General features: G+C 45.6%; 1 protein-coding gene across 1 annotated transcript in view; it reads right to left on the reverse strand.

Moving 5' to 3' along the window:
• Window positions 1-15,202: 15,202 nt before the first annotated feature.
• Window positions 15,203-27,609, reverse strand: part of LOC147702505 (guanine nucleotide-binding protein G(o) subunit alpha-like) — a 1,070,398-nt gene continuing 1,057,991 nt past the window's right edge. The window contains exon 9 of the mRNA XM_086931175.1: window positions 15,203-15,523. Within this exon, the coding sequence (XP_086787301.1) occupies window positions 15,333-15,523 (191 nt within the window). The 3' untranslated portion in view covers window positions 15,203-15,332. The remainder of the gene's footprint in view (window positions 15,524-27,609) is intronic.

Here is a 27,609-nt window from a genome sequence, read left to right on the forward strand (position 1 = left end):
CAAAACTACTTGCTTTGCTAAAGCTTCTTTTTAATATGTCTGGCAGCTTATCAGAATGCCAGTCCCGACCCGGTGACGGCATATACAGAAGAAAAAGAGGGCTTTACTTCTTAAAGATTCATGTGGCTTGCTCTACGAGTAAGGCTTAATCAAATTACCATTGCAGAAAGGAACAACAACATATGAGCAATCGATGCCTTGAGAACTGCTGCTAGGTAATTGCTAGAAATCCGTTTTTTCCTCATCTGTAGGCAATCAGAACTGAAAGGAAACCATCTGATAATCCGATCAAAGGGGAGAAGAGTCTCAACTAAATGGATGGTGGAAATTAGCAGTTATGCAACCGAGACACGTTTGCTGCATACAGTCCTGTAAATGTATGTACTAGTGTAATGAGTGCCCCTTCTAGTTTGTCTGTCGACATAAATTGGCATTATGTGACAGAGTCTTGTGTGAGAGAGTGCAAGTAGTCTATATGTGCAAGGTCTGTAGTGTGAGTAGGTGTGAGAACGAGTGGGTTCAAGTGAATGAACAGCATTTTTAAAGCATGCTGTTACCCCAAGAAAGGGGTGTCCTGGCGCTACACTGAATATCACATCGATGTTGTAAATACTTTCTGAAAGTACAATAATCAGGAAAAGGCCTCAGTCCAACAGGCATGAAGTTATAGATGTTGGTCATATGGGAAAATAAGGAGCGTCCCCGGCAGCGCCTACATGTAGGCACCTGAAGTAGGTCAGTACTGTAAGAAAGCAAAGTGCAAAATGGGTAATAGAGACAGATCTTCCTCAACAGATGGATGGAACCCCTTCCTTTTAACACTTTGAAAGCTAGGCAGAGAGCTTTAAAAGTGCGCCTCTGCCAGATAGGGAGCCACTAAGGAGAAGGCAGAAGAGGCTTTTTTGAGTGTCTTAGGGAATGATTTAGGATGATGGGTGCAGGAGTGTTCTGGACCACCTGGAACCTATCCAAAAGAAAAGAGGGCTTGGCCAGGTAAAGAGAAGGGGATAGCCTAACTGAGATGAAATACGGGCCAGGGCTGTAGTTTTCTGGGCTGAAGTGGGAGGATAACCCAACATTTTGCGTTTTGCACAAAGCATCACAAAACAATTGCTAGCAACTGATGAGAATTGAGATGCAAATGGGAGATCAGCATTAAATGTCGCTCCTAGGTTTCTGGCTCAGGAGGAGGGAGAGGATAATGGACCCAACCTGCCTCAATTTTAGGTTCCACTTGGAGCAGTTAGCTTCTTTAAGTAAGATTTGAGTTATTTCAGAATTAAGCTTCAGGGGGAGCTGTATTTATCCACTAACATGGCTAGCGTGTAAGCAGAAAAGTGGTCCTGCGTTTCCTTCGGATTGTTAGAGATGGACAAGCTGGGTATCGCCCACATAGGTTATGCAGGAAAAGTCGTAGGATCTGATCAACCCACTCAATTGTCATCCAAAACAGCACATCCAGCCGTGAAAAAGACCAGGCAAACCCAATGATGGTGCGTGTTATTTTATTAAGCCCAACACCACTCCGCCATGACCTGTTTCGGCCTAACGAGGCCTTGATCACATGACGAAATATATATATATATATATGTATCTGCGCAAACTCCCAAGAACGCCACTTCAGGTCCTAGTACGATTCAGAACCCACGAGGCAAGTAGGAGACGGACCACAATCAGGATTCCCAGATCTTTAATGCAAGAAGGTTGGAAAATGCGAGGGCAAGACGCGTTTCGGGCTTACAAAGCCCTTGTTCACATGCCAATATATATGTATATTGACAATGTTGGACTTAGATACGATCACTGAGGAACCTCACAGGGGAAAGTAAAATCCTCCGATTCAAAAGAAGAAAGGAAAACACAGCCACCCAGGAAGGACTTAATCGAGTCCAATGCCAGTCCCGATATTCCGATGGTCCTGAACCTTTCTAGCGGTACAGGATGAGCAAGCAACAGTATCAAATGCGGTGAAGTGGTCCAACAATACCAGGGGCACAGATCTCCCCTGCTACTGAAAGTTGGGCGTTCTCTGAACTAGGAAATGTCTGGACCTTGATTGGGCTTCATCAAGTTGCTGATTCCTTTCCAGATAGGAGGCGAGTTGGAGATTTACATGGCTTTCAATGATTTTAGTTAAATGCGGGAGCAAGGTGATAGGCCATTAGTTCTCCAAAACATCTGTGTCCATAAATGTCTTTTTAAGACAAAGGTACTATAAAAGCATGCTTCCAACAAGAAGAAAGGGAAGCAGTGGCCAAAGATTTATTATACATTTTTACTAGTTTGGGTGCCACTAAGTCCTGTACTAAGGCCACGACTCCCGGAGGGCATGGGTTAATCGGCGAACATGATTTAATTGGGGATGCAGAGAATCAAGAATTGCTAGAGTGAGAAAGGAGAATTCCAACAGCCCCGGGCTAAAAGCAGAGGATGTAATTAAATCACTGCCAGGAGCATCACCGTTATCAATATCTGACTGAAAAGCTGTCCATATCTTTACTATTTTAGCCATACAAAAGTCCTGCCAAGTTATTGGGAGAGAATTATGGTACTGGAAAAGACAGCCATTGATCAGAAGCTCTTCAAAATGGAGAACACCTCTCTTGAGGGGTTCTTGTCATTTTTGATCACACGCCAAAACATTTAGCCCAGGCGGATCTAATATTACAACGGTAGTGCTTAGCAGCTTTACAGTATACTACCTTGAACTCTTTGCTGTAATCGCACCTCACTGATGTTCCAGAGCTTTGCAGGGTAGTTTCACTACCCTAAGTTCTTCTGAATACCACAGGGCCAAAGGTCTGTCTCCACAAAATTTAGGGCCTGATTTAGAGTTATGCAGATGGGATACTTCGTCACAAATGTGACGGATATCCCATTCGCACTCTTACAAGTGCATTCTATCCTATGGCAGACAGGATATCTGTTATGTTTGTAACGGAGTATCCCATTTGCCAAACTCTATATCAGATCCTTAATCTTGTTTTTTTTTATTTAAGGAGGTATACAGCCAATCAATAAATGCGGATACAACTGTAGTTTGTAGTGAGTATGAGGGTGTGTGAAGCCTTAAGTGTGTGTGGACTGTAAAGTGTTTTTAGTGTATACATGTGTGGTTGTGCATGTCCGAAATGTGCCCTATCTTAGCACCCTACTTTTTAGATACTGGATCTCGGAAATATTTACGCTTCTAGGCTACCTATCGTACTGTGGTAAAACAATCACTACTAAAGCAGTTTGCATGCTAGAACAAGAGAGAACATGATTATTAACCATGCAATATATATGTGACAGCCAACTCGAAGCCTATACAATTTTTTTATTCCATAACATAAATGATATGCATTGAAGATTATGCAAACAGGTCAAAATTGGTAGCATCCAGGCCTAACCGTTCTGAACACATTAGGACAAAGTTGGAGAGAGTCATGTGATCAGATGACATTAGGCAAATATAGTCTGTTCTTATGTAGACAAAGGTAGCTACAGAAAAGTAAGTGCTGCAGGCAGTAAATATGCTCAAGACCTTATGTTCTTTTCCAAAATAAGTCTATGAAGAAGCTTCCATGGTAACTGGTAGATTAAATGGTGTGGGCGAGTTTAAGTTAGGGCAGTAACTGCTGGTTACCACAGTCAGGAAAGAAAATGGGTGCAGTTTCTTGGCTTGACGGCAAAGGGACAGCTTTTCAATGTGGTTATCTGTGTTGTAGCAGCTGAGTGTGCGCAGGGCATTTACACTACTGAGTTTCCAGGTGTGACAGAACATTGCAATGATGCTGTTAGTGTAAATAACGCTTGCACCGATACAGCTGCCTTCATTACCTTCCTCCTCAGTCTTCCTTGTCACATGTCCTGACTTTCGAGCACTATTTATTTTTTAATCTATTTAGGAGTTTTATATAACGCTACCCAGACCCGAAGATATCGAAGTGCTTTACAACATAGGTAGTGGTGAAAACAATCAAAGAAAAACAGTATTATAGTATTATACATATTGAGTCATGGCGAGTCAAACGTCTGAGAGTATAATATCATATTGCTAGCAGGAAATCGCCGTGTATAGGAGTAGTATACAGATTGACTTGTGTGAGGACCCTTTCCAGGAGGGGGCCCAGGGACCATTTGGCAGGTGAGTGAGATAGAAGGCCTAATGTTCAGGTGGCTGAGTGCTGCAGTGCGCAGGAGTTTGCATTTGTGCAGCAGCTATCCATTTAGAAGGGATCGGTTGAGGAAGAGGTCTTTGAGTTTCCTTTTGAAGTTTGCAAAGGAGGGGGTAGTTCTGATATGGAGTTCCAGATTTTGGGTTCATTTCCAGAGAAGGATCGAGATGCGTTTTTTGTCTGCGAGTTCTCGGAGGGCCGAGGAGTAGAATGTTGCTTCTCCTTAGGCTCCTTGCCTGGCCTGCTTTTTTGAGTTTTGGAGCCAGGTAGGTGGGTTTCCCGATGTGAAGAGCTTTGTGCATGAGAGGCGCAGTTCTGAGGTTAACACACATTTCTGTTGGGAGCCATTTTAGTTCTTCAAGTGCAGGCGAGATGTGTTCAAATGTCTTTATTCCGGTGACCATTCTGGCTGCTGCATTCAGAGTTGCTCTGAGGGGAGCAGGGTGGGGTTTTTCTGTTCTTGTCGGGGTTGCATTCCCATAGTCCAGTCTGGACTACACTAAAGGTCATTCAGAGGTATGAAGGGTTTTATTTTGTTGAGCAGTTAAAGGTTGAGGAAGGCGCTCTTGGCAGAGTTTTTGATGTGTTTGGCCATGTCTAATTTTGGGTCCAGTGTGATTCCCAGTGATTTCACTGAGTTGGCCAGGGTGAGATTGCAGTTAAGAGCATAAGTGGTTTTCAGCCATTCTGTGACTTGGGGATTCTGCTCCTTATTTCAAATGAGAAGGATTTCTGTTTTGTCCTGGTTGAGTTTCAAGTGATTGAGTGATAGTCAGTGTTGTACTTCTTTCTCTTAGAGTGTTGTTTAGTCTTTGGATGTCGTCCATGGAGGAGGTTTCGAGATAGATTTGGGTGTTGTCTGCATAGAGGTGGAGGGATTCCATGTAAATGTTGAAGAGTTGCTTGGAGAGAACTGATACTTGGGGTACACCACTGCTGACAGGGCGTAGGTCAGACAAGAAGTTGTTGATTTTTATTTTTTGGGTGCACTTCTGTAGAAAGGAGGTGAACTACTGTAAGACCACCTCGTCCGCTCCCACCCTCTCTCTTAATGAGTAATTTGTGGTCAACCGTGTCAAAGGCTGCCGAAAGGTCTAAGAGTATGAGTAGACAGCATTGGTCATGGTCTAGAGAGTTGTGGATATCAATGACATTCAGGATCGTGGTCTCTGTGCTGCAGCCTTTTCTGAAACCCGATTAGGGAGGGTCTAGGAGTTTGTTGCAGTCCATGTGTTGGGTGACCTGTAGGAAAGCACACCTTTCCAGGATTTTAGCTAGGAGAGGAAGATTGGAGACAGGTCTGAAGTTGTTCAGATCATTTGTGTCAGAGCCCGGTTTCTTTATTAGAGGTGTGACTTGTCAGATTTTGTGACAGTCAGGCATGACTCCAGTTCTCAGGGAGCTATTTATGATCTTGGTCCAGATCGGTGCAAGGGTGAGATTGATCTTTTTGCCCAGTTGGGACGGAATGGGGTCAGAGATGTGAGTTGAGGGAGTGGATCTAGCAATATCTAGCGATAATTTTTGCTGTCTCGGCTTTGGAGATGGGGTTGAAGGATTTCCATTTGTTTGGGTGGTGCTTGGGTGTGGTAACTTCTGTCTCAGTGAGTGAGCTACTGTCTGGGTGGCAGCGGTGAAAGTCAAGGGAGAGCTCAATCTTTGTGATTTTTGTCATCAAAGACATTTGCAAAGTTCTCACATAGGTCTTTGGAGGCCTGCACTGTGGATGTGGGGGGTTTTGAAGTTTGTTGTCTGGTGACATTGAAGAGTTATTCCGGCCTGTTTTTTTGCGTTGTCAAGAGCCGTACAAAAGAAGGGCTTTTTTTTCGTTCTTGATGTGCTTATTGTATTTCCTGCGCACTGTTTTGAGTCGATTCAGGAGGATTGTGGACTGGTTGTTCCGCTGCCTTCTTTCCGTGTTAACGACTGAGTTGAACAGGATCTAGATGGGGTGTTCCTGACTCTTCTTTTTCAAGGGGGCTAATTGGTCCATGATGGAGGTCAAATTTGTGTTGTATTGTGAGGTGAGTACTATTGTGGAGAGGTTGCCTGTGGTGATGGGGAGGAGGGAGCTTACCTTTTCCTCTAAGTCCCTAAGAGGAATTTGACTTAGGTTTTTCACCCAGTGGGGGGAGGGAGTGGGGGGGGGGGATGGGTTTCTTGCATGCGTGGTAGGCATTGGGTAGTTTGGTTGATGTGGAATAGAATTATATGATGATCTGACCAGTCAACCAGCTGGATGTGGTCGATGGTGACTGTGTCTTGATGGGCTATGATGGCATCCAGGATTGATTCTCTGTTATGGGTTTGTTCTGTGCAGTGTTGGGTAAGGTTGTTGCTGTCCAGCAGTCCATTCAAGGTTTGGATCATCGAGTTGCTTTCCTCGTACCAGTGTAGGTGGAGGTCACTAAGAATTATTCTGTTGGAGTATGTGTTTGAGGCACAGGATTCACTAATAGTAAAAAAATCCCCACCCACAATCATGATCAGACAGGAAGTACCTGTCACATGACCTATAAGGGTGGGGCAAACCCAAACTACATCATGTTTTTTTTTCTATGTTCCAACAAATAGCCTCCATAGAAGTGTTTTTCTTTTTTTTATATATTATTGTGTTGGGCGAACTGCTATTGTGCCCGTGGATATTCTGTTTAGTTTAACTGTGTAGCTGCTCCTCAGCTCAGCGATTGCGAGCAGCGGTTTCTGGTTGAAAGGCATTCTTTGATATGCCTTTGTTTTGCATCACTGCTCTTACGCTGAGCAATCAGGAGCAGCGGTTTCTCTTGTGGCACCACTCCTGTGCTGCAGTGGTTAGGAGCAGTGGTTGTATTTTTTGGGCTGTAGCTCAGTGCAGGAATGTGTCTGCCCTTAACGCCGTTCCTGGCGAGCACCCAGGAGCGGCAGTATAAGTGCTTAGGCACACATGCTTTTAATTATCCGCTACAGCACCTTCGCTAGTCAACTGGGAGAAGGGGTTTACATTACCTGTTGAGGAAGTCTTCTTTGCCGTGTCTTGGCTGAATTTTCCCCACAGTATAGATGCTGAATGAGCGCTCCAGGTCTTGATTCGGTGGCTGTTACTTAGCAACTGTGCTACACAAAAGTATTTAAGGAAACCGGTCTTTTCCCTCTATGCTGGCATTTGTTTTGGTGATGCAGGTATGGAGAGAAAGCGTTTTGGAAAGAGGGGCATTCTTCTCAGTCTGGCTCAGAGGTGTCAGAGCCAGCATCCTCCCATCAGCCTGTGGATGTCATTCAGGCTATGATTCATAAAGCTGTGGATTCAGTTTTTGCAGCATGAGAGAGCTAAGATCCCTAAGCCCTCCTCCCAACCTGACCCAGATTCTGAAGAGTCAGATGAGGAGCAGAGGGAATACTTCAAAAAGGGATCTGAATTGAAGGAAGTGATGATACATTGGAAGGACAATTTGGCCATTCCTATGGTTGTTCCTTCGGATGAGGAGTATTTGTTCTCTCAATATCGTAGGAAGGAGCCCGAGCCTCTTCCCATCCATAAGATGATTCAGGGACTATTGTCCAGAGAATGATCTGAAGGTAAGAAATCAGGGTTTGCTAGAGTTCTTGCCTAGAAATATAATTTCCGCAACTTTCAAACAGATTGTCCTCCTTAGGTGAAAGTGGACTCTCTTATGGCAGGTCTGGCCTCCAGTGGCTCCATCATTTCTAAGGATACATCCCCAAGCGACCAAGTGGATAAAAATATGGACAGTGCAGTCAAGCGAACCTATTCCACCTCAAACAATTCCATCTCGACAGGTGCTAATGTCACTTATGTTGTTCAGTCCCTCTTACATGACTTTCAGACCTTATCTGAAGAACTTCAGCAGGGTGATGTTATTAATTCAAGTCTGTCTATTATGGAAGAACAAGTTTGTTTCCTGACGGACATTACCTCCGATTTACTGTCAGCGGATGTGGCCATTTCTGGGTCTATTAGCTCAGCTAGGCACCATTTATATGGTTGAGATCATGTAAGGCAGAGGCCTCCCAGAAAGCACTTCTTTCTCGGCTGCCTTTTGATGGGGTTAAACATTTTGATCCTCAACTAGGGGAAATGTTAAAAACGCCTGCAGAGGATCGAAAACTTCTGACACCTATAAAGCCTGCTGCGAGAAATCAGGGTTTGCTTACAGGAGGGTGTTTGGAAATTCCTTGATGGCTGGGAGAGGGCACTCTCAGCCCTTTTGTGGGAGGAGAAAAGGCTGTAACATTCATTCCTCTGATAAGTCCCAGCAATACCCAGAAAGCGCCACCTCTACCAGTTACACCCCAAGGGTATGACTATCAGAGTGAGACCGAATCAGAGAATTCTCCTCCATGTGGCCAAATGACTTCACCGATGCCTGGTTTTTTTGTTTTTGGGAAGAAGGATATTCTTATTGACTTTTTTCCCAGCCTCCAGATCTTTTTGCGCCATACCCAACAACTCGGTACAAAAGGGGGTGGTAATGGACGGAGCATCTGAACCAATCAAACACTCACACCCAGTCAAAAGATCGGGGTTTAATCCATCACTGTTCTTTAGCCCACTCTGCCACCCCAGTTCAGACATGGCTATATGCAAATCAGTCTGACACTGTGCCTCATGGGAACAGTCCAGCCCGAACCGCCAAGCCATGCCTTCCCTGGATCGGAAACAAGCTACCGAGGACCGGTTTCAGTCATTCCAGCTGTCTTCAGCCCAGCTTCCTTGAATCCAGTGGCAAAGTGAACAAGGGACTCCCGTCTGAGCATACCCTGCCACACTTATGGCGGCCTAAAGTGGTACAAAAGGGGGTGGTAATGGACGGAGCATCTGAACCAATCAAACACTCACACCCAGTCAAAAGATCTGGGTTTAATCCATCACCGTTCTTTAGCCCACTCTGCCACCCCAGTTCAGACATGGCTATATGCAAATCAGTCTGACCCTGTGCCTCATGGGAACAGTCCAGCCCGAACCGCCAAGCCATGCCTTCCCTGGACCGGAAACAAGCTTCCGAGGACCGGTTTCTGGCATTCCAGCCGTCTTCAGCCCGGCTTGCTTGAATCCAGTGGCAAAATGAGCAAGGGACTCACGTCTGAGCATACCCTGCCACACTTATGGCGGCCAAAAGCGGTACAAAAGGGGGTGGTAATGGACGGAGCATCTGAACCAATCAAACACTCACACCCAGTCAAAAGATCTGGGTTTAATCCATCACCGTTCTTTAGCCCACTCCGCCACCCCAGTTCAGACATGGCTATATGCAAATCAGTCTGACCCTGTGCCTCATGGGAACAGTCCGGCCCGAACCGCCAAGCCATGACTTCCCTGGACCAGAAACAAGCTTCCGAGGACCGGTTTCTGGCATTTCAGCCGTCTTCAGCCCGGCTTGCTTGAATCCAGTGGCAAAGTGAGCAAGGGACTCACGTCTGAGCATACCCTGCCACACTTATGGCGGCCAAAAGCGGTACAATAGGGGGTGGTAATGAATGGAGCATCTGAACCAATCAAACACTCACACCGCCAAGCCATGCCTTCCCTGGACCGGAAACAAGCTTCCGAGGACCGGCTTCTGGCATTCCAGCCGTCTTCAGTCCTCGGAAGCTTGTTTCCGGTCCAGGGAAGACATGGCTTGGCAGTTCGGGCTGGACTGTTCCCATGAGGCACAGGGTAAGACTGATTTGCATATAGCCATGTCTAAACTGGGGTGGCAGAGTGGGCTAAAGAACGGTGATGGATTAAACCCAGATCTTTTGACTGGGTGTGAGTGTTTGATTGATTCAGATGCTCCGTCCATCACCACCCCCTTTAATACCCAACAACTCAGCATCTACAGGTTCCAAGGTCTCCAGCAGGGAATTTACGACCTCCTCCAGAAGGCAGACATTATTCCAGTCCCACAATCAGAGATCGGTCAGGGATATTATTCTCGGATGTTCCTGGCCCAGAAGACATTGGGGGTTTCTGGACAGTTTTGGATCTCAAGACAGTGAATTCCTATGTTCCATACCAGAAATGAAAGATGGTGATGTTGCAGAAGATCTTACCTCTTATTTCTTGTAGGTAATTTCTGGCTTTTTTTTGGACCTTTTGGATGTCTACTTCCATATCCCAATTCATTCTCTTTCACAGAGGTTTTTGAGGTTCTATGCATTGGGGCAGCATTTCCAGCATCCCTTTGGTATTGCTTCAGCCCCTAGGGCCTTTATGAAAATCATGGCACCCAATATGAAGTTGGCAAAGGTGTTTCTTCCACCCTGCGACAACAATGTATCAGGCCTCATCTTGGGACTATCCTGGCAACTCAGCCAGCTTCAGGAAGGGACTGGTTGATAGTTCAGGGGGACATGTCTGCCTCCCTGTTTCTTGTTCCTTGTGATTTACAGGTATATCTTTCATCTGGTTTACCATCCTTTAGCACACTGGAACCCAGGGTCCCAGGATTACAACGCCGTGGTTTCTTTGTCTACAACAATTTCCCTGCAGCTTCAGTGGCGGTTGCAGCTGGAGAACTAAACAAAAAGGGGGGCCATTGGACCCTTTGATACCTTGACAGCCGATGCAAGTCCTTGAGTTTGGTGAGCAACGGTCAAGACTCTTTCTTCTCAGGGGTTTTGATCACCTGCGTAAAGCTAGATGACTGATTTGGAAGAAACTGGTGGCAGTAATCAAAGCACTTCTACACTTTGCCCCTCTTCTCAAGGCAAAGTTTGCTCTGATCAGAACGGACAATCAAGTGGCCCGAACCTAAATCATTTGGAGGGGGGGGGGAGGGGGGACGACTCCTTCTTTCTTATCTGCCGGAGCAGATAGGGGCCTTGGCAGAGGACAATCTGTTGGGTCTGACTGCAATTTATCTGCTGGGGAGGAAGAATGGACGTGCAGATCAGCTAACATGTCAGCTCCCTTCCTTGATCTCCATATTCCTGACACCGCCGATTTTTCAAGAGATTGTGGAGAGGTTTTAAATTCCGTGGCTGGACCTTTTTGCTTTTCCACAAGATGCCCTTCTTCCTTGGCGGGATGCCTGAAGGGTGGATGCAATGAATTTCCCCTGGCCGCAGGGTCTTCTTTTTGCCTCCCTCCTTTCCCCTTCAAAGCAGGGTTTTGGCAAATATCTGGAGGGAGACGGTGCTAGTCGTGTTGGTAGTACCATTTTGGAGTCGGCAGCCAAGGATCCCCCTTCTGTACAGTCTGGCTATTGCTTCTCCTTGGATATTCCCAGTGTCCCCATCTCCACTCAGGTGTCCTCATCTGTCCCACAGATTGGTCAGGCAGCTGGTATTGGGGGTTTGAAAATTGAAAGGCGGAGGCTGGTCACTTTGGGTTGTTCTTCAGAGGTGGCAGAATTCTAGAAAGGTCAGCACTTTCAGGATTTATGAGAGGCACTGGAAGACATTTTCTTTCTATTGTTCATCGAGGGTGGTTTCTCCCAGACTATTTAGAGGGCTGTTTGATTCTACAGTTCTTGAGGGATGGGTTCCTGTTGGAGCTCTCCGTTACTACTCTGCCTAGTCAGTGGGCTGCTATCAAGGCTATCAGAGGCTCCACTCTCTTCCCTTTTGATGAATCCTTGGTCTCCCGCCTTCTTCGTAGTTTCTACCTCAAGAGAACAGTGGTGTATTTCCCTGTTTCTCCTTGCGATCTGCCACTTGTTCTTAATGCATTACAGAGGCCCCCGCTTGAGACCCTTTCTAAGGTGTTGCTGCAGGTCCTCACCCTTAAGGTTGTTTTCGGGTAGTGGGAGAGACTGAGGCATTGCTTTCTCAACCTCTCTATTGGAGGTTTTTTCTTTATAAGGTGGTCCTTCGTCCTGACCTGGCATTCCTTCCCAAGGTCCTTTCACCTTTTTTTTTGACTCAGTATATTGTGCTACCTGCCTTTCTTCCTTCCCCATCCACAAAGGAGGAGGTTCTGATACATTCTCTAGATCTTATAAGGGCTCTTGTTATTTATCTGTAGAGAAATGCCTTTATTCGTCAGGTGGATTTTCTTGTCAATTTTGGAGTGGGAAAGTGGGAGTCATCGCCCTACTAAGGCAACTCTTTCTTGCTGGGTAGGTCTGCTATTTCCTTTACTTATCTTCACTTGGGAGTTTCCCTTCCTCCTGGGGTTCAGGGGCGCTCAACCAGGGGAGTTCCTTCCTCATGGGCATCTTTTAAGGGTGCCTTGTTGAGGGACATTTGTGCTACATGGTCTTCCCCTCATACCTTTATCTCCCATTATAAATTGAGGATGGGAGAGTTTTTCCCCCGGGGATTTTGGTTTTGGTTGACTGCAGTTCCCCGATTTGTATTTGACCAAAATAGAGATTTCATGGCATCTTTGTGATGTTTTCTTTTGTTTTCGTCCTGTGCTTTGATGTATGCTCCAAAGGTCAGGACTGTGACGAGGATGACAAACGAGGAAGGTAACGACTCAGTTACATACCGTTAATCTTCATTACTCCGAGTCATAGTCTTACCCGTCACAGTCCATTATTCCTCACTCTCTAAAGCATTGGAGGCCGAACAAAGGAGAAAATGGTGTGACTCGTACCTGTCTGTGTGCCAATTGATGAGTCTCATTTGGGTTTCTCAAGTGATATTGTTCCTTTTTTGGCCTTTATAATTTGTTGGGCATTACAGGATGTGGTTTGGGTTTGCCCCCCCTTTATAGGTCCTTCCCGGTGGATCATAATTGTGGGTGGGGATTCTTTTGCAATGTCCAAGAACACATAGTGCTCCACATTCAGGACTGTGACAAGGAAGACTGTTACAAGGAGGACTATGACTGACTAATAAAGATTACCAGTAAATAACCAAGTCACTATACACACTGCGCAGTATGTTATGTGCTTTTATGAAGCGCACTTTCCGCTAGAGGAATATGGTGCTGACTAAGCGGGTGGGTATGAGAGGTTGGTTAATTGTAGAGTCAGGACTTCAGCATGTGATGGAAGCTTGTAGAACTGATGGCAGTGTTGCAAATGCTGAGTGTTTGCTGTAAGCGTGCCCCTCTGATGCCCGGACAATACCTGTTCAGAAAGTGACGAAGATGGAAATGGGACAGCTACTGCTGTTTTGTTGTAAGTAACAACTTGTTTGCGATACATTCATCATCTGCTATAAGCATATTAAATTAATAAACAAAAATATTAATACAAAAATAACTATTAATCTATGAATACAGCATACAATTGGATTACAAAAATTTTGTAAGCTATTTACCCGCTATGTTCCAAAAGCCTAAACCAAATAATTTTATTTTTAGTTCTTTTCAGGGTTTCTGTTTCATGTGCCTCTTGGTAGAAGAGGGTAACTTTTGAATAATCAAAATCACCACACAGAGTTCTAGAGGTGGTGCTGAGTGCACAAGCAGGTCTAGGCAGAGAAGTGCAGTCTGGCTGCCACCAGCCAACAAAAGTGTGACTGGACTGTTCTCCAGCTTCCATTACATCAGAATGTCCCCGAATGTCCTCCACAAGTCCAACGGAATGTGGCACAATGAACTCTGCCAGGGGTGATGGTGAGCACCCTTATGCACTTGTTCAAGTAGATGAAAGAGTGCGTCGAGTGCCCACAGTGAGTCACTCACACCAACATCCATCTTGGGCCTTCTCTGTCGATACGCGTGTGCTCCTCCCTCTAGGACTGCCTGCCTCAGGGATATTGGGGACTTCAGCATAATTCAAACCTTCATACTAAACCACAGTCCTAGTGATGCTATGTCCAGGGCAGTCTCTGTGCTGAGTGACGGTGCAAATCACTTGGCTTGCAGATGTTGTATACTAAGCCAGTGAGGAGTTGGTGGGAACCTTGTCAGCTCCATAGACTCACAAAACAGGTCAATGTAAGGTATTAGAAAGTTATTCAGCTGCTTGGGCGCAAAGAACACACCATCATAAGGCTAGAGGGAACTCTCGGTCTACGGACATCTAGAAAAGGGCAATGTAAGGTCAGCAGGATCTTCACCCATATCATGTGATTCCAGAACATGATAATGTGAAGTTAGACAGAACTTTGGTACCTCCATCGGCTAAGACAAATGTAGAGCTAGAGGGACCCATGTCAATAGGTTGCGGTGCCAGAACAAGCAAATACAAGGTTAGCATGAGCTTTGCAGCCCCATGAAGTTCTAGAGCAGTGATCTTTAAAGTTTTTATTTTGCGCTCCACCTTCGGTGAAAAAATAAGGCTGCCTTACCCCATCCCCACATGAAAACGATTAAGCTCAGAATGTCAAGCACCCCTCCACATCCCTTTGATTTCACCCCACTCTGGGGCCAGCTCTGTTAATTGGACCTCACTGACTTTCAGTCAGCTTTGAAGCCTCATGGAATCCAATATCTGCCCAATTTATGCTTAATGGGAACCAAGTTTATCCCCTGGGCTCACAGAAATGTTAAATGAAAGTAAAGAGAAAATCTTGTACAACCCTGAAGAAACAAATGACGGTCCAATGCAAGAATAGATTAAACCTTTTTAGCTTCATGGACGCGAAGAACATACAATTGGGAGCACCAACACAGATTGAAGGAATCCTAGACTAGGCCACTGTGAGGTGAAGAGCAGTCTTACTGAATGCCAGAAAAAAACCGATGTAGGATTTAAGCAGAAGTGTTACATTCCCATGGCATTCCAGAACATAGCAATATGGGATTAGAGTGAATCTTTATCTCTTCAGGGAATCCGAGAAACAGCTAGTGTAGGATTTGAGTCATTCTGTAATGTGCCCCTGAGTCCCAGAGCTGGCCAGCAAGACTTACATGGAATCTTTGCAACCATCTGGAATACCAGACAGTGGCAATGTACGCTTGAAGGGACCACCTCCAGAACCAAAGAATTGGACGAAGGTGACATAGACGGAGGTGTGATCATGAACCTTGATCCGCTACTATCACTTCTTTGGGTTACCAATTGCTTATAGAATACGAAAGACTAGAGCTTTTTCACCCATTACAACTAGCTGGGCCACAAGTAATGTAATGTAATGTAAGGGGTTATTTATACCGTGCAACTATCGCTCCAAGGAGCATCTTGGCGCCCACTTGTATGGCTGTGCGCTGAGACGAGCAGCATTATGTAAGCTCTAAACAAAGATCAACTGAAGCGCAGAAGTCCACAACTGGAATTTGTCCAGGTGAGTGACTGGGAACCACACACCTTCTGTGGCACTAAAACAGTCTGAACGGTCCCCTCCAAACACTCAGAGCAGATAGACAGCCTGCAGATTGTCCTTGATGATTGTTTCCATGACAACCTGGAATACAGCCTGCATGTTGCTGGTGTCGGTGGCAGTGGTGAAATGATGGTAGACACACTTAGTTGATGACCCGTTGAGCCCCAAAAAGAGACTGGCAATGTATCCGGCTGCAGACAGGACATCACGGTCAGCGCCTGAAAGGGAGAAGACCATTAGTTACTAAAGAGTTTATCCTTCAACCTTCTGCCAATGCTTGAAATGGTTGCATTACTTTGTTTTCTAAAAAGTTATATTACCATAAACAGGTCCGCGGCAAAAACAGAAACTCGATCACAGTTAAATAGCGCTAATGAAAAATGCAAAATTAGTTTAGGAATAGCAGTGTTTCAAGGTAAAGAGATCAATTCTTTTCAAACTAGGGGGACTAACAATTTCATTAAGTGTAGTAAATGATATTTGCCATAAAAATGCCTTTACACAGGGCCAATTGGATACCAAAGAAGATGGCAAAGTGGAGGAGGGAGGTCTGATGAAGGCGATCGATTTTGCCAAAGGTGATGATATGCATATGTTTGTTGATTGCCCTGCCTTGCACACATTCCGGGATGGAATAAGAAAGATCTTGTTTGTCATCCCTAATCGGACATTTGAGGTAAACCCCACCATTATTTTGCTTGGCATCTGCAACAACCTGGGTAAGAATAAGGTTAAACTAACCTTTTATTAAATGCTTCTTGTCAGATACATGATCTGCAAAAACTGGCTAAACAAATAACCCCAAAAGTGAATGACTGGTTAGTTGTAATTCAAAGAATTCGTTTGCAAAATAAATTATGCCATAGGCCAGTGAGAACCCGCTTTTGTCATAAGATAACAGATTGACTGGAATTTTATAATGTGGTCCTATGATTATGCCTAATTTAAGTCCGAAGTCACGTTGGCCACCAGTGGACGAGGTTATGGTCAGAGAGGCTTGAGCCACCGGCCTCATTCCTTTTCTACTATTCATAAGGCGATGCCATATCTAAAGAGGGAGGGAGGTTGTCTCCCGTTTCCACCCCACACCTTTCCATAAGTGGTAAGCTAGTTCAGTTAGCCACCTTATGGGCATCAGTCTACAGAGGTTATGAAGACTATTAAAAACAATTGCAGCGTTTCAAAATGCTTTTGGAAAGCAGACAAGTTATTCACTTAACTTATGGCTTTTCGCAGTGCATTCTTAGTTTTTGCTTTTTTGCTCCTTGAAATAAGAAGGCCACGTCCCACCTCTTACTATACAAGCTGTGAAAAGTGTGTCTAATTGAGAACAAACAGCTTTTGTAGGATTGTAGCTGAGAAAATGTTAATTGATAAAAGGCAGGGTCGGCGTTATAAAATACTCTAGGTACAAAGTACACCATTTTTAAAGGAACTCTTGTTCTTTCGTTGGGCAACCAGAGAACATTGGCTAGAATCGAAGAGATCTATTCTCTCCAGGTGGCCACAGTAGCGAAATCTGTTGCCATGTTTTGAAAGATCTGTACCTGAATCAAGGAATATTTACAAAGACTGATGTTACGATGAATACAGAATCCAGCCTGTCGGAAATCAACAAGGTCACTATTGGAAGCACCGTTTCTAGGAGCAGTGCGAGAACTTTCCTCCAAAACCTTTCAGAAATTTGCAATTGAATCAGTCTGACGGTGGAAAGTTATATTTTCACTGGGCTTTTACAGAAGGTTTTTAATCATCCAAGCCAGGACCTGACATTCTCCCTAGAAAGATTTCCTGTTCCGGGTTAGGCTGTGTTGGGTGGAGCGAGCAAGTGCAAGAGCTGCGAGAAAAAAAAAGTCTAAATTTGCCCGAAAAACAGCGGAAGGCCGGGCTGTGAGCCAGTGGAGAGCCGCGAGGAGCCGTGGGAGCGGTTCTCTGAAATAAAAATCGCCAAAAACGCCCAAAAACACCGAGCATCAGGCAGTGTGCCTCGGTGTATTTGAAGGCGGACAGAGGGGGTTTCGACAATGGACGGGCAGCTGCGGGTGGAAATTGCTACCAAACACTGAGTGACCACAGTTTCTGATTATTGCCTATTACCGAGTAAGTTCGCGCAAAAGCCTCAGGCAGTGTGAGGTGGCTTCTGTGGCTTCGGTGAGCAATCGTGAGGTGATTGGCACGAGGTTGGTGAGGCCGCCAAACTGCGTAGTGCAGAGTAATGAAATCTGCGTAGTGCCGAGTAATGAAAACTGAGCAGAACTGTGGTAACGCTGCTGAAGGGATGCGGTAACATGGTCTGGGACTACCGGCCACCCCCCTCCTTAATACACAGACTGCATTACTTAATTCAACCAGTCAACACATGAGTCTTTGGAAGGCAGGGGGTCAGGGACCCCCTGGCCGTATTTATTAAAATATGAAAACAAATTAAAATTTTAATAAAATAAACATTTAATGATTATTAAATGCACATTTCAGAACATTAGATTAACATCCATTTTGACATGGTATGATGGGCTAACCTTAACAAATATCTAGTACAGCGTGTTTCCTAACCGAATCTAACATCCTGAAAAATAAATGCATTCTAATAATTAAGTCGTACGGCAAGGTCGCTAACCGGTGTCAGATCCTTTACAGCTACGCTCTCACGTTCGAGATGCGCATGCGCAACCCAGGGCACGTTTCACCCACGTGCGCTCCCTGAACTCCATTTAACCATAACAGGAGGGCCCTACACTCGCGCACCTTGATGACGTCATAGTGTCTGTGAGGGGTGGCTACCAGCCTGAGGAAAGCGTAGACTCCCTCCCCCGCACCCTTCTAAGTAATGGATATCATATCCTGCCCCTGAAGTTCTGGGAGAGACCAATGGCCCCTCCCGACGGGCGGCCCCTTTCGTGAATGGGCCCGCCCCCCCCCTAAGGACCTTAAAATGCTGCTCACCGATTATGACCTTACCGCCAGACCCACATAATAAATACGACATTGCTATTCTAAGAGGGAAAAAAGGCCTAAGGAGAAAAATTAGTTAAAAACCACAGCAAAGCACAAAACATATACATATGTAAATTTTTCCTGTAAACGGGAAAAAAGGCCTAAGGAGAAAATTAGTTAAAAAACCACAGCAAAGTACAAAAACATATACATATGTACATTTTCCTGTAAACGGGAAAAAAGGCCTAAGGAAGCAAGCATTTTATTCCTATGATCCTGCACATCGCTAGACAGTATACCTACCATTGTCTTTACCCAAATTCCGCTATCCAAGGGGATGGAGGGTGGGGAAAATTAAACAGCCCCACAGTGGGGCGAGGAGCGAGCCTGGGGAGCGCGGGCACAAAGAGGCCGCTTCCCGCGCTCCCCAGGCTCTTAACCCCTTCGCAGTCGCGGCCCCGCCCCCTCGGCCCGGAAGTGCACAACTACTTCCGGGGCGGGGGGCAAGCCACCACGAAGGGACCGGGATATGGGAGGGGCCGGGCCCGCCATGCATGCGTGGGGGCCGATTGGCCCCCCCTTTTCTGGAGGTGTTTGGACAGACGTAAAAGGAGAAAGGCATTGGTAAAGGCTGCACAAAGTTCTGACTACTCGTGGCGTCCCGCAGTGATCAAGAGAAGCAAGAGCTGAGGTTGGGGCGTGGAGTCACTGTGCTTTACCATTGAGTGGGGGCAGTTCTGGGTCATCGTTGCATGAGGAGCAAGTAGCTGAAGGGGTCCCTGGAGCTGCAAGCAGATGAGGAGATTCAGTTATGTAACTGTTGTGTAACTGCACGTTGAACTGTGAACTGTGTAAACTGAGCAAGTTGCAAGCTGCGTTGTTTGGTAGCAGCTCCTGAGGGATGGTAGTGGTGCCAAGCTGGTTCTTCAGCAGAAAAGAAAGGATTTGATCTGTCGTTGGAGATTGTCAACGAGGGGAGTTTAACTAATAGGGGGGCACTTTTATGTACGAGTTCTGTTTTTGATTCTGGAGTTTGGCTGAAGGAGTGAGGTGTGAGCTTTAATATTCGAAGTCAGCCTTCTCAGTTAGCTTTGCCATTACCTGGTGTTGCTATCTGTTATTGTTATCTTTGGCATCCCCAGTCGGGAGACGGTAGATGATGAGATCGGGCCGTCAGCGTGGGGCTCTGCCAAAATTAAAACAACACCAGAAGTCCGATGAATTGGTTAATGTGGGGCCCCAATTAAAGCAATATGAAGAAAATTAGGGGGGCAGTGGAGCAAGCAGTGCAAGTAGAGTTTGTTTTTCGTCAAAGGAGCACTTGAATGAGTCAGCTGAGTTGGATTCTTCACCTACATCCCCCATAACCCCCGCATAGGTTCAAAAGAACACTAAGACCGATACCCAACCATCGATTAAGAGTTTCTTTTTTAAGTATCATCATAGTCAGACTCAAAAACAAAAAGAAATACAACTAAGAATATTTAGTCTGTTAGTGATTATAGAATATCCCCTTTATTATCTTCATCATTGGGTCTAAAAAGTGTTCAGCCTTGCGAAACAACGGAGTCTAAATCCTTCTCGGAAGTAGCAAAGTAGTGGGGAAGGGGCTGGTTCCCCGGAGAGGAGTTAAAAAATTGATTATTCTAGTGCAGTAAAGGAGTCTAAAATTGCCTCGGAGAAAGTTAATTCGCACAAAGCTGCTGGTTCTCAGGAGAGGAGTTTAAAGTTAGACAAAGCTGTAAAGGATGTAATGCTTTTACCGCCTGAATGTCTATTGGTGCCTTCTAGCCGGCTGCAGACGCAAGCACAAATTAAATGTCACAATATTGGGGTACATCCTACCGGGTCAATTCTGGTGGATAATTCACTGAGCACCGGACAGGAGGAGTTCTGTAAAAAACAACTCAGAGCGTAAACGCTGTCGGATCAGTAATTGATATCTCCTCCTGTTCGATCCATAATGTGAGTGATGTGGCTACAGTGTCAGATCGCAATGTTGACGAATTAAACAATAAAAGAGGTGTGGATGATTTAGTATCAAGTCCAATTGAACAATCACTAACAACTGGTGATGCACGTCCTTTTAATTTGGACTAGTCCAGTATAATTTTGGAGAACAGTTTTACTATCAACAAGTCACTATTGATTCCAGGTACGGCTAGTAGGCGCGACATTCCTAATGCCAATGTAAATGAGCAACGTAAATCTTCTAATACAGTTGATTTATCTTTGCTAACAAAATTTGATGGGAACTTTCAGGCTGGATCTGGTGCTATGGAAAATAATGTCAACAGCCCTGAGCGTGGCATATGGGATTGTATGTTAAGTACTATGGATTCAATCACTAATTCCCTTAATTTTTATTCGGATAAGCTAGACATCCAGGTGGACATTTTAAATACATTCGTAACACATGTTGTAGGAATTGATGCAAAGCTTTTACATCTCCAGGACATTGCTCACTGGATGAATACTAATAAATTAAAACTAAATGCCAATAAAACCGAAGTCATCTTCTTCGGCAAGGGTCCCACCCCCGCCCCACATCTCTGGTGGCCTGTGGAGATGGGTCCCCCCCCCCCCTCTCCCAGTCACCCGGCAAAAAACCTTGGAGTGAGATGGGATGATAAAATGTCCTTTACTTTCCATATTCAACAAGTGGCCGGGTGCTGCTTGAGCAAGCTAAGAAACCTCCGAAAAATTCTTAGACTTCTACCGGAGAACTGCAGGAAAATGGTTGTCCATGCAACTGTCACCTCACGGCTGGACTATGCCAATGGCCTATACCTGGGCCTCCCTAAATACCTGACCCACAAACTTCAGGTAGTTCAAAATGCGGCTGCGAGACTGTTACTGCGAATCCCTTTCAAGCAGGCAGTCTCTCCGCATCTTCGAACCCTGACTCGCTGCCAGTGGCCAACCGTATAAAATTCAAAGCTCTGACGCTTGCGTTCAGATCGTTGCATGGCTCCTGCCCACTTTACCTAAAAAACGCCTTCCAGGATACTCCCAAAGCCGCGCACTACGGTCTAATGACCGTGTCCAATTGGTCGTCCCGCGAGCTAAAAAGGCCCGCCTCGGCGGTCGAACCTTTTCAGCAAACGTCTCCGCTCTGTGGAACTCCTTGCCACAAGCAATCCAGCAGGCCCCATCCGAACCCTGCTTTAAGAAGATGCTAAAGACCTGGCTCTTCACCCAGCCACGCTAGTTCTCCTATCTTTGCCCCAGGCTATCTGTGTTCTACTAGCGCCGGGACACCTCCTCGTGAGGTAGCTGTTCGCGCTGTATAAAATCCAGTATTATTATTATTATTATCTAACTAAACTGATCTCTAAGGTACAAGCAGACAAAGAGAGCCAGTTAATATCTTGCACATGTGCTCAACTGATAGATACAATTTCTGACTTGCCTTCAATTGTCAGCTCTATGGTTCACGAAGTAAAATTGTTGTCTGGTAGAAAAGTCCAAGGGTGTGATGAACCAAAAAACCAGGAAAAAGTAGCCAATAATTCCCAACTTTCCAAAATTTCCCATTCGTTGATTAAAAGTGAAAAAAATAAGGTCCACTTGAGAGCTGATGAAAACATCAGTGTTTTTCCCGAGCTTATTCAAACCCCAAGTATGAAGAAAAAATCTGAGTCGAATAAGATCTGTACCAAAGCAAGTAGGGCTACACAAGCTATCCCAGGGCCTGAGGTTTTATCAAAACGGGCGAGAAAAAGGTTAAGGAAAACTCACAATAAAATAGTACAGGAAAAACAACCCAATAGTGGGATAGTGAGTAATAGTCTCAATTCAACTACCAATCTTAAATCTGTGGCTCTCTTCCCTATTTTTAGACCAATGAAAGACTCTGAAGACGACCAAAAGGATAAACAACCTAGTCAAGATGGTAGTAGTGCGATGAAGAAGGAGCCCAAACTAAATGTGGGGATTAAAACTATGGCCCAAACAAACCTGGGGATGGCGGGAGGGCAAGCCCAGACAAATAATGAATCAGTTTCCCAGTGTTGAAATCAAAATATTACTAATCAGAATACAGTAAATCCGATTCAAGTATCAGTAGGGTTTAAAGTCCAATCTGAAATAAACCTAGGGGAGGCAGGGACAGCTCGGACTAGAGACGATGGGATAGTCCAACAGGGAGTTCAAAATACGATTAATGAGAAAATTGCAAATTCCATCTACTTACAACATAACCTGAATGTCCAGACCGATCATCCCTGTATCCAGGACCAAAAGCCTTTTAACGAGAAATACGTAAAACCCACTTACCTCCAATGTAACATGAATGAACAGGAGGACTGGCCCCGTATTGAGGTCCAAACGCCGCCAGAGCGGACTGAACAAACGAATTTGACTGTTTCGGTTTTGTCCCCAAATGTTGGGACGAGGGTATTAGCTGATTTAAAAGTAAGGGGCGCTATAGAAACCTCACATGAGTTGGTGGAAAAGAGAAAAGTGTTTTTTTGTCCCCAATATTCTACTAGAGGCACTTATGATATTTTGAATCTGGGTAACATTCTGAAACTACTAAATGGAATTCCAGATCTTACGGATGTAATATCGAAAGATCTGGATTTTGTGGAGTTTGAGAATGATAGTGGTAATAGGGAGATAACGCTTACGACTTGGATAAATGATGATATTGTTAGAAAAATAATGGTCGATGCTAACAAATTTGAAAACTGGGGTATTAAGGTATGGAGACTTAAAGGTTTGCAATATCCAACTCTGTTAATCCCGATCAAAGCTTCGAGCAGTCCGGTTGTAAGGAAGGATGCCCTAAAATTAATTAAGCGATAAAAAAGGGAATGATGGACGGAGCGTTTGAGCAAATCAAACACTCACCCCCAGTCAACTGATCTGGGTTTAATCCATCACCATTCTTTAGCTCACTCAGCCACCCCAGTTCAGACATGGCCATATGCAAATCAGTCTGACCCTGTGCCTCATGGGAACAGTCTAGCATGAACTGCCAAGCCATGTCTTCCCTGGACCGGAAACAAGCATCCTGGGACCGGTTTCGGATTCATAATCCTCATCAGCCAGGCTATCTTGAATCCAGTGGCCAAGTGAGCAAGGGACTCACGTCTGAGCATACACTGCCAACTTAGGGCGAACAAAGCGATACAAAAGGGGATGATGGAAGGAGCGTTTGAGCAAATCAAACACTCACCCTCAGTCAAGTGATCTGGGTTTCATCCATCACCATTCTTTACTTCACTCAGCCACCCCAGTTCAGACATGGCCTTAGGCAAATCAGTCTGACCCTGTGCCTCATGGGAACAGTCCACCCCTAACTGCCAAGCCATGTCTTCCCTGGACCGGAAACAAGCATCCTGGGACCGGTTTCGGATTAATAATCCTCATCAGCCAGGCTATCTTGAATCCAGTGGCCAAGTGATCAAGGGACTCACGTCTGAGCATACCCTGCCAACTTAGGGCGAACAAAGCGATACAAAAGGGGATGATGGACAGAGCGTTTGAGCAAATCAAACACTCACCCCCAGTCAAGTGATCTGGGTTTCATCCATCACCATTCTTTAGCTCCCTCAGCCACCCCAGTTCAGAAATGGCCATAGGCAAATCAGTCTGACCCTGTGCCTCATTAAGACAATGGGGTGACCTGGAACGTCAAGGAGACCTGGGTAATAAATGCTATTCAAAGACAATGGTCTCAGACAATTATTTCTACTTAAACTTTAAACACCTTTTCTTAGTCATGGGGCATGTACAGTAAATCAGCCCAAGTACATTCAATGATAATTTGTATAAAATCAAATCAAAAAAGCAACAGCAGTAATTATGAAACCAGGGCAATTTTAATTCATTGCATTCGTGGCTACTTCAATATATATAGAGAGAATTTGGTTGCCCAAACTAGAATATGTGCAAGAAACTGAATATAGCGTGCTAGAATAGAAAGATATAGAGAAAGCATAGAATGAGGAGTACTTCAAATTTGGATATATAAACAATGAATTTACACAATGTACAATTTACAGATGGCCTGGCGTGTGATAAATTCAAACCAATTTTTTGGAGACAGTGCTTCCAACATTACATTGCACACAAAATGTATAACAACGTCCAGGACAAAGATTCTATGGCGTCAACGTTTCGACTCGTCTTTTAGGCCTTAGGGAAATTAAACCTTAGCCTGCGAGTCTTCATCAGGACTATTAGTGTGGGCAGCCAGAAAAGTAGCAGAAGCCCTAATCAATGTAGGTGGCAGAGGGGTATTTTCAGTCTCACACCCAGAGATAGGGAATTACTACCTTATTCACAAGGAGGGTCTAGGTTATAAGTTGGATCCAATCGTGCAGGTATTAATTCTCTGCTTCCTCAATTTTTCTGGAATTTAGTCAGGTCCCAATTAGGTTTCCAAACGGCCCCTTCACTCGGCCAGTTTGTAGGTTGTAGACGAAGTCCAATGGAGTGGTGTACCACCGCCCTTCGGTATGCGCTGCCTATGGGATTCGGATCAATTATGAACTCTAGCCGGTAAGAAGGCGGTTGCCTGCCGCACTCACCCGTCCCCCAGGACAGCTCGGCGTTTGGTGCGTCTCAGTATGCGCTTCTCTATATCTTTCTATTCTAGCACGCTATATTCAGTTTCTTGCACATATTCTAGTTTGGGCAACCAAATTCTCTCTCTATATATTGAAGTAGCCACGAATGCAATGAATTAAAATTGCCCTGGTTTCATAATTACTGCTGTTGCTTTTTTGATTTGATTTTATACAAATTATCATTAAATGTACTTGGGCTGATTTACTGTACATGCCCCATGACTATGAAAAGGTGTTTATTGTTTAAGTAGAAATAATTGTCTGAGACCATTGTCATAGGCACAGTCCAGCCCGAACTGCCAAGCCATGTCTTCCCTGGACCGGAAACAAGCATCCTGGGACCGGTTTCGGATTCATAATCCTCATCAGCCAGGCTATCTTGAATCCAGTGGCCAAGTGAGCAAGGAACTCACGTCTGAGCATACCCTGCCAACTTAGGGTGAACAAAGCGATACAAAAGGGGATGATGGACGGAGCGTTTGAGCAAATCAAACACTCACCCCCAGTCAACTTATCTGGGTTTAATCCATCACCATTCTTTAGCTCACTCAGCCACCCCAGTTCAGACATGGCCATATGCAAATCAGTCTGACCCTGTACTCATGGGAACAGTCCAGCCCGAACTGCAAGCCAGGTCTTCCCTGGACCGGAAACAAGCATCCTGGGACCGGTTTCGGATTCATAATCCTCATCATCCAGGCTATCTTGAATCCAGTGGGCAAGTGAGCAAGGGACTCACGTCTGAGCATACCCTGCCAATTTAGGGCGAACAAAGCGATACAAAAGGGGATGATGGACGCAGCGTTTGAGCAAATCAAACACTCACCCCCAGTCAACTGATCTGGGTTTAATCCACCACCATTCTTTAGCTCACTCAGCCTCCCCAGTTCAGACATGGCCGTATGCAAATCAGTCTGACCCTGTGCCTCATGGGAACAGTCCAGCCCGAACTGCCAAGCCATGTCTTCCCTGGACCGGAAACAAGCATCCTCGGACCGGTTTCGGATTCATAATCCTCAACAGCCAGGCTATCTTGAATCCAGTGGCCATGTGAGCAAGGGACTCACGTCTGAGCATACCCTGCCAACTTAGGGCGAACAAATCGATACAAAATAGGGATGATGGATGGAGCATTTGAGCAAATCAAACACTCGCCCACAGTCAACTCATCTGGGTTTAATCCATCACCATTCTTTAGCTCACTCAGCCACCCCAGTTCAAACATGGCCATATGCAAATCTGTCTGACCCTGTGCCTCATGGGAACAGTCCAGCCCGAACTGCCAAGCCATGTCTTCCCTGGACCGGAAACAAGCATCCTGAGACCGGTTTCGGATTCATAGTCCTCATCAGCCAGGCTATCATGAATCCAGTGGCCAAGTGAGCAAGGGACTCACGTCTGAGCATACCCTGCCAACTTAGGGCGAACAAAGTGATACAAATGGGGATGATGGACGGAGCGTTTGAGCAAATCAAACACCCATACCCATGCAACTGATCTGGGTTTAATCCATCACCATTCTTTAGCTCACTCAGCCACCCCAGTTCAGACATGGCCATATGCAAATCAGTCTGACCCTGTGCCTCATGGGAACAGTCCAGCCCGAACTGCCAACCCATGTCTTCCCTGGACCGGAAACAAGCATCCTGGGACCGGTTTCGTATTCATAATCCTCATCAGCCAGGCTATCTTGAATCCAGTGGCCAAGTGAGCAAGGGACTCACGTCTGAGCATACCCTGCCAACTTAGGGCAAACAAAGCGATATATAAACCCAGATCAGTTGACTGGGGGTGAGTGCTTGTATTGTCAACGCTCCGTCCATCATTTCCTTTGGTTTTTCTTTGTTCGCCATAAGTTGGCAGGGTATGCTCAGACGTGAGTCCCTTGCTCACTTTGCCACTGAATTCAAGCAAGCTGGGCTGAAGACGGCTGAAATGCCAGAAACCGGTCCTCGGTAGCTTGTTTCCGGTCCAGGGAAGGCATGGCTTGGCAGTTCTGGCTGGACAGTTCCCATGAGGCACAGGGTCAGACTGATTTGCATATGACCAAGTCTGAACTGGGGTGGCAGAGTGGGCTAAAGAACGGTGATGGATTAAACCCAGATCAGTTGACTGGGGGTGAGTGCTTGTATTGTCAACGCTCCGTCCATCATTTCCTTTGGTTTTTCTTTGTTCGCCATAAGTTGGCAGGGTATGCTCAGACGTGAGTCCTTTGCTCACTTTGCCACTGGATTCAAGCAAGCCGGGCTGTAGACGGCTGAAATGCCAGAAACCGGTCCTCGGTAGCTTGTTTCCGGTCCAGGGAAGGCATGGCATGGCAGTTCGGGCTGGACTGTTCCCTTGAGGCACAGGGTCAGACTGATTTGCATATGGCCATGTCTGAACTGGGGTGGCAGAGTGGGTTAAAGAACGGTGAAGGATTAAACCTAGATCAGTTGATTGGGGTGAGTGCTTGTATTGTCAACGCTCCATCCATCATTTCCTTTGGTTTTTCTTTGTTCGCCATAAGTTGGCAGGGTATGCTCAGACATGAGTCCCTTGCTCACTTTGCCACTGGATTCAAGCAAGCCAGGCTGAAGACTGCTGAAATGCCAGAAACCGGTCGTCAGTAGCTTTTTTCCGGTCCAGGGAAGGCATGGCTTGGCAGTTCGGGCTGGACTGTTCACATGAGGCACAGGGTCAGACTGATTTGCATATGGCCATGTCTGAACTGGGATGGCAGAGTGGGCTAAAGAACGGTGATGGATTCAACCCAGATCAGTTGACTGGGGGTGAGTGCTTGTATTGTCAAC

The sequence above is a fragment of the Lissotriton vulgaris genome, chromosome 7 (assembly GCF_964263255.1).
Source record: "Lissotriton vulgaris chromosome 7, aLisVul1.2, whole genome shotgun sequence".
Taxonomy (NCBI): Eukaryota; Metazoa; Chordata; class Amphibia; order Caudata; family Salamandridae; genus Lissotriton; species Lissotriton vulgaris.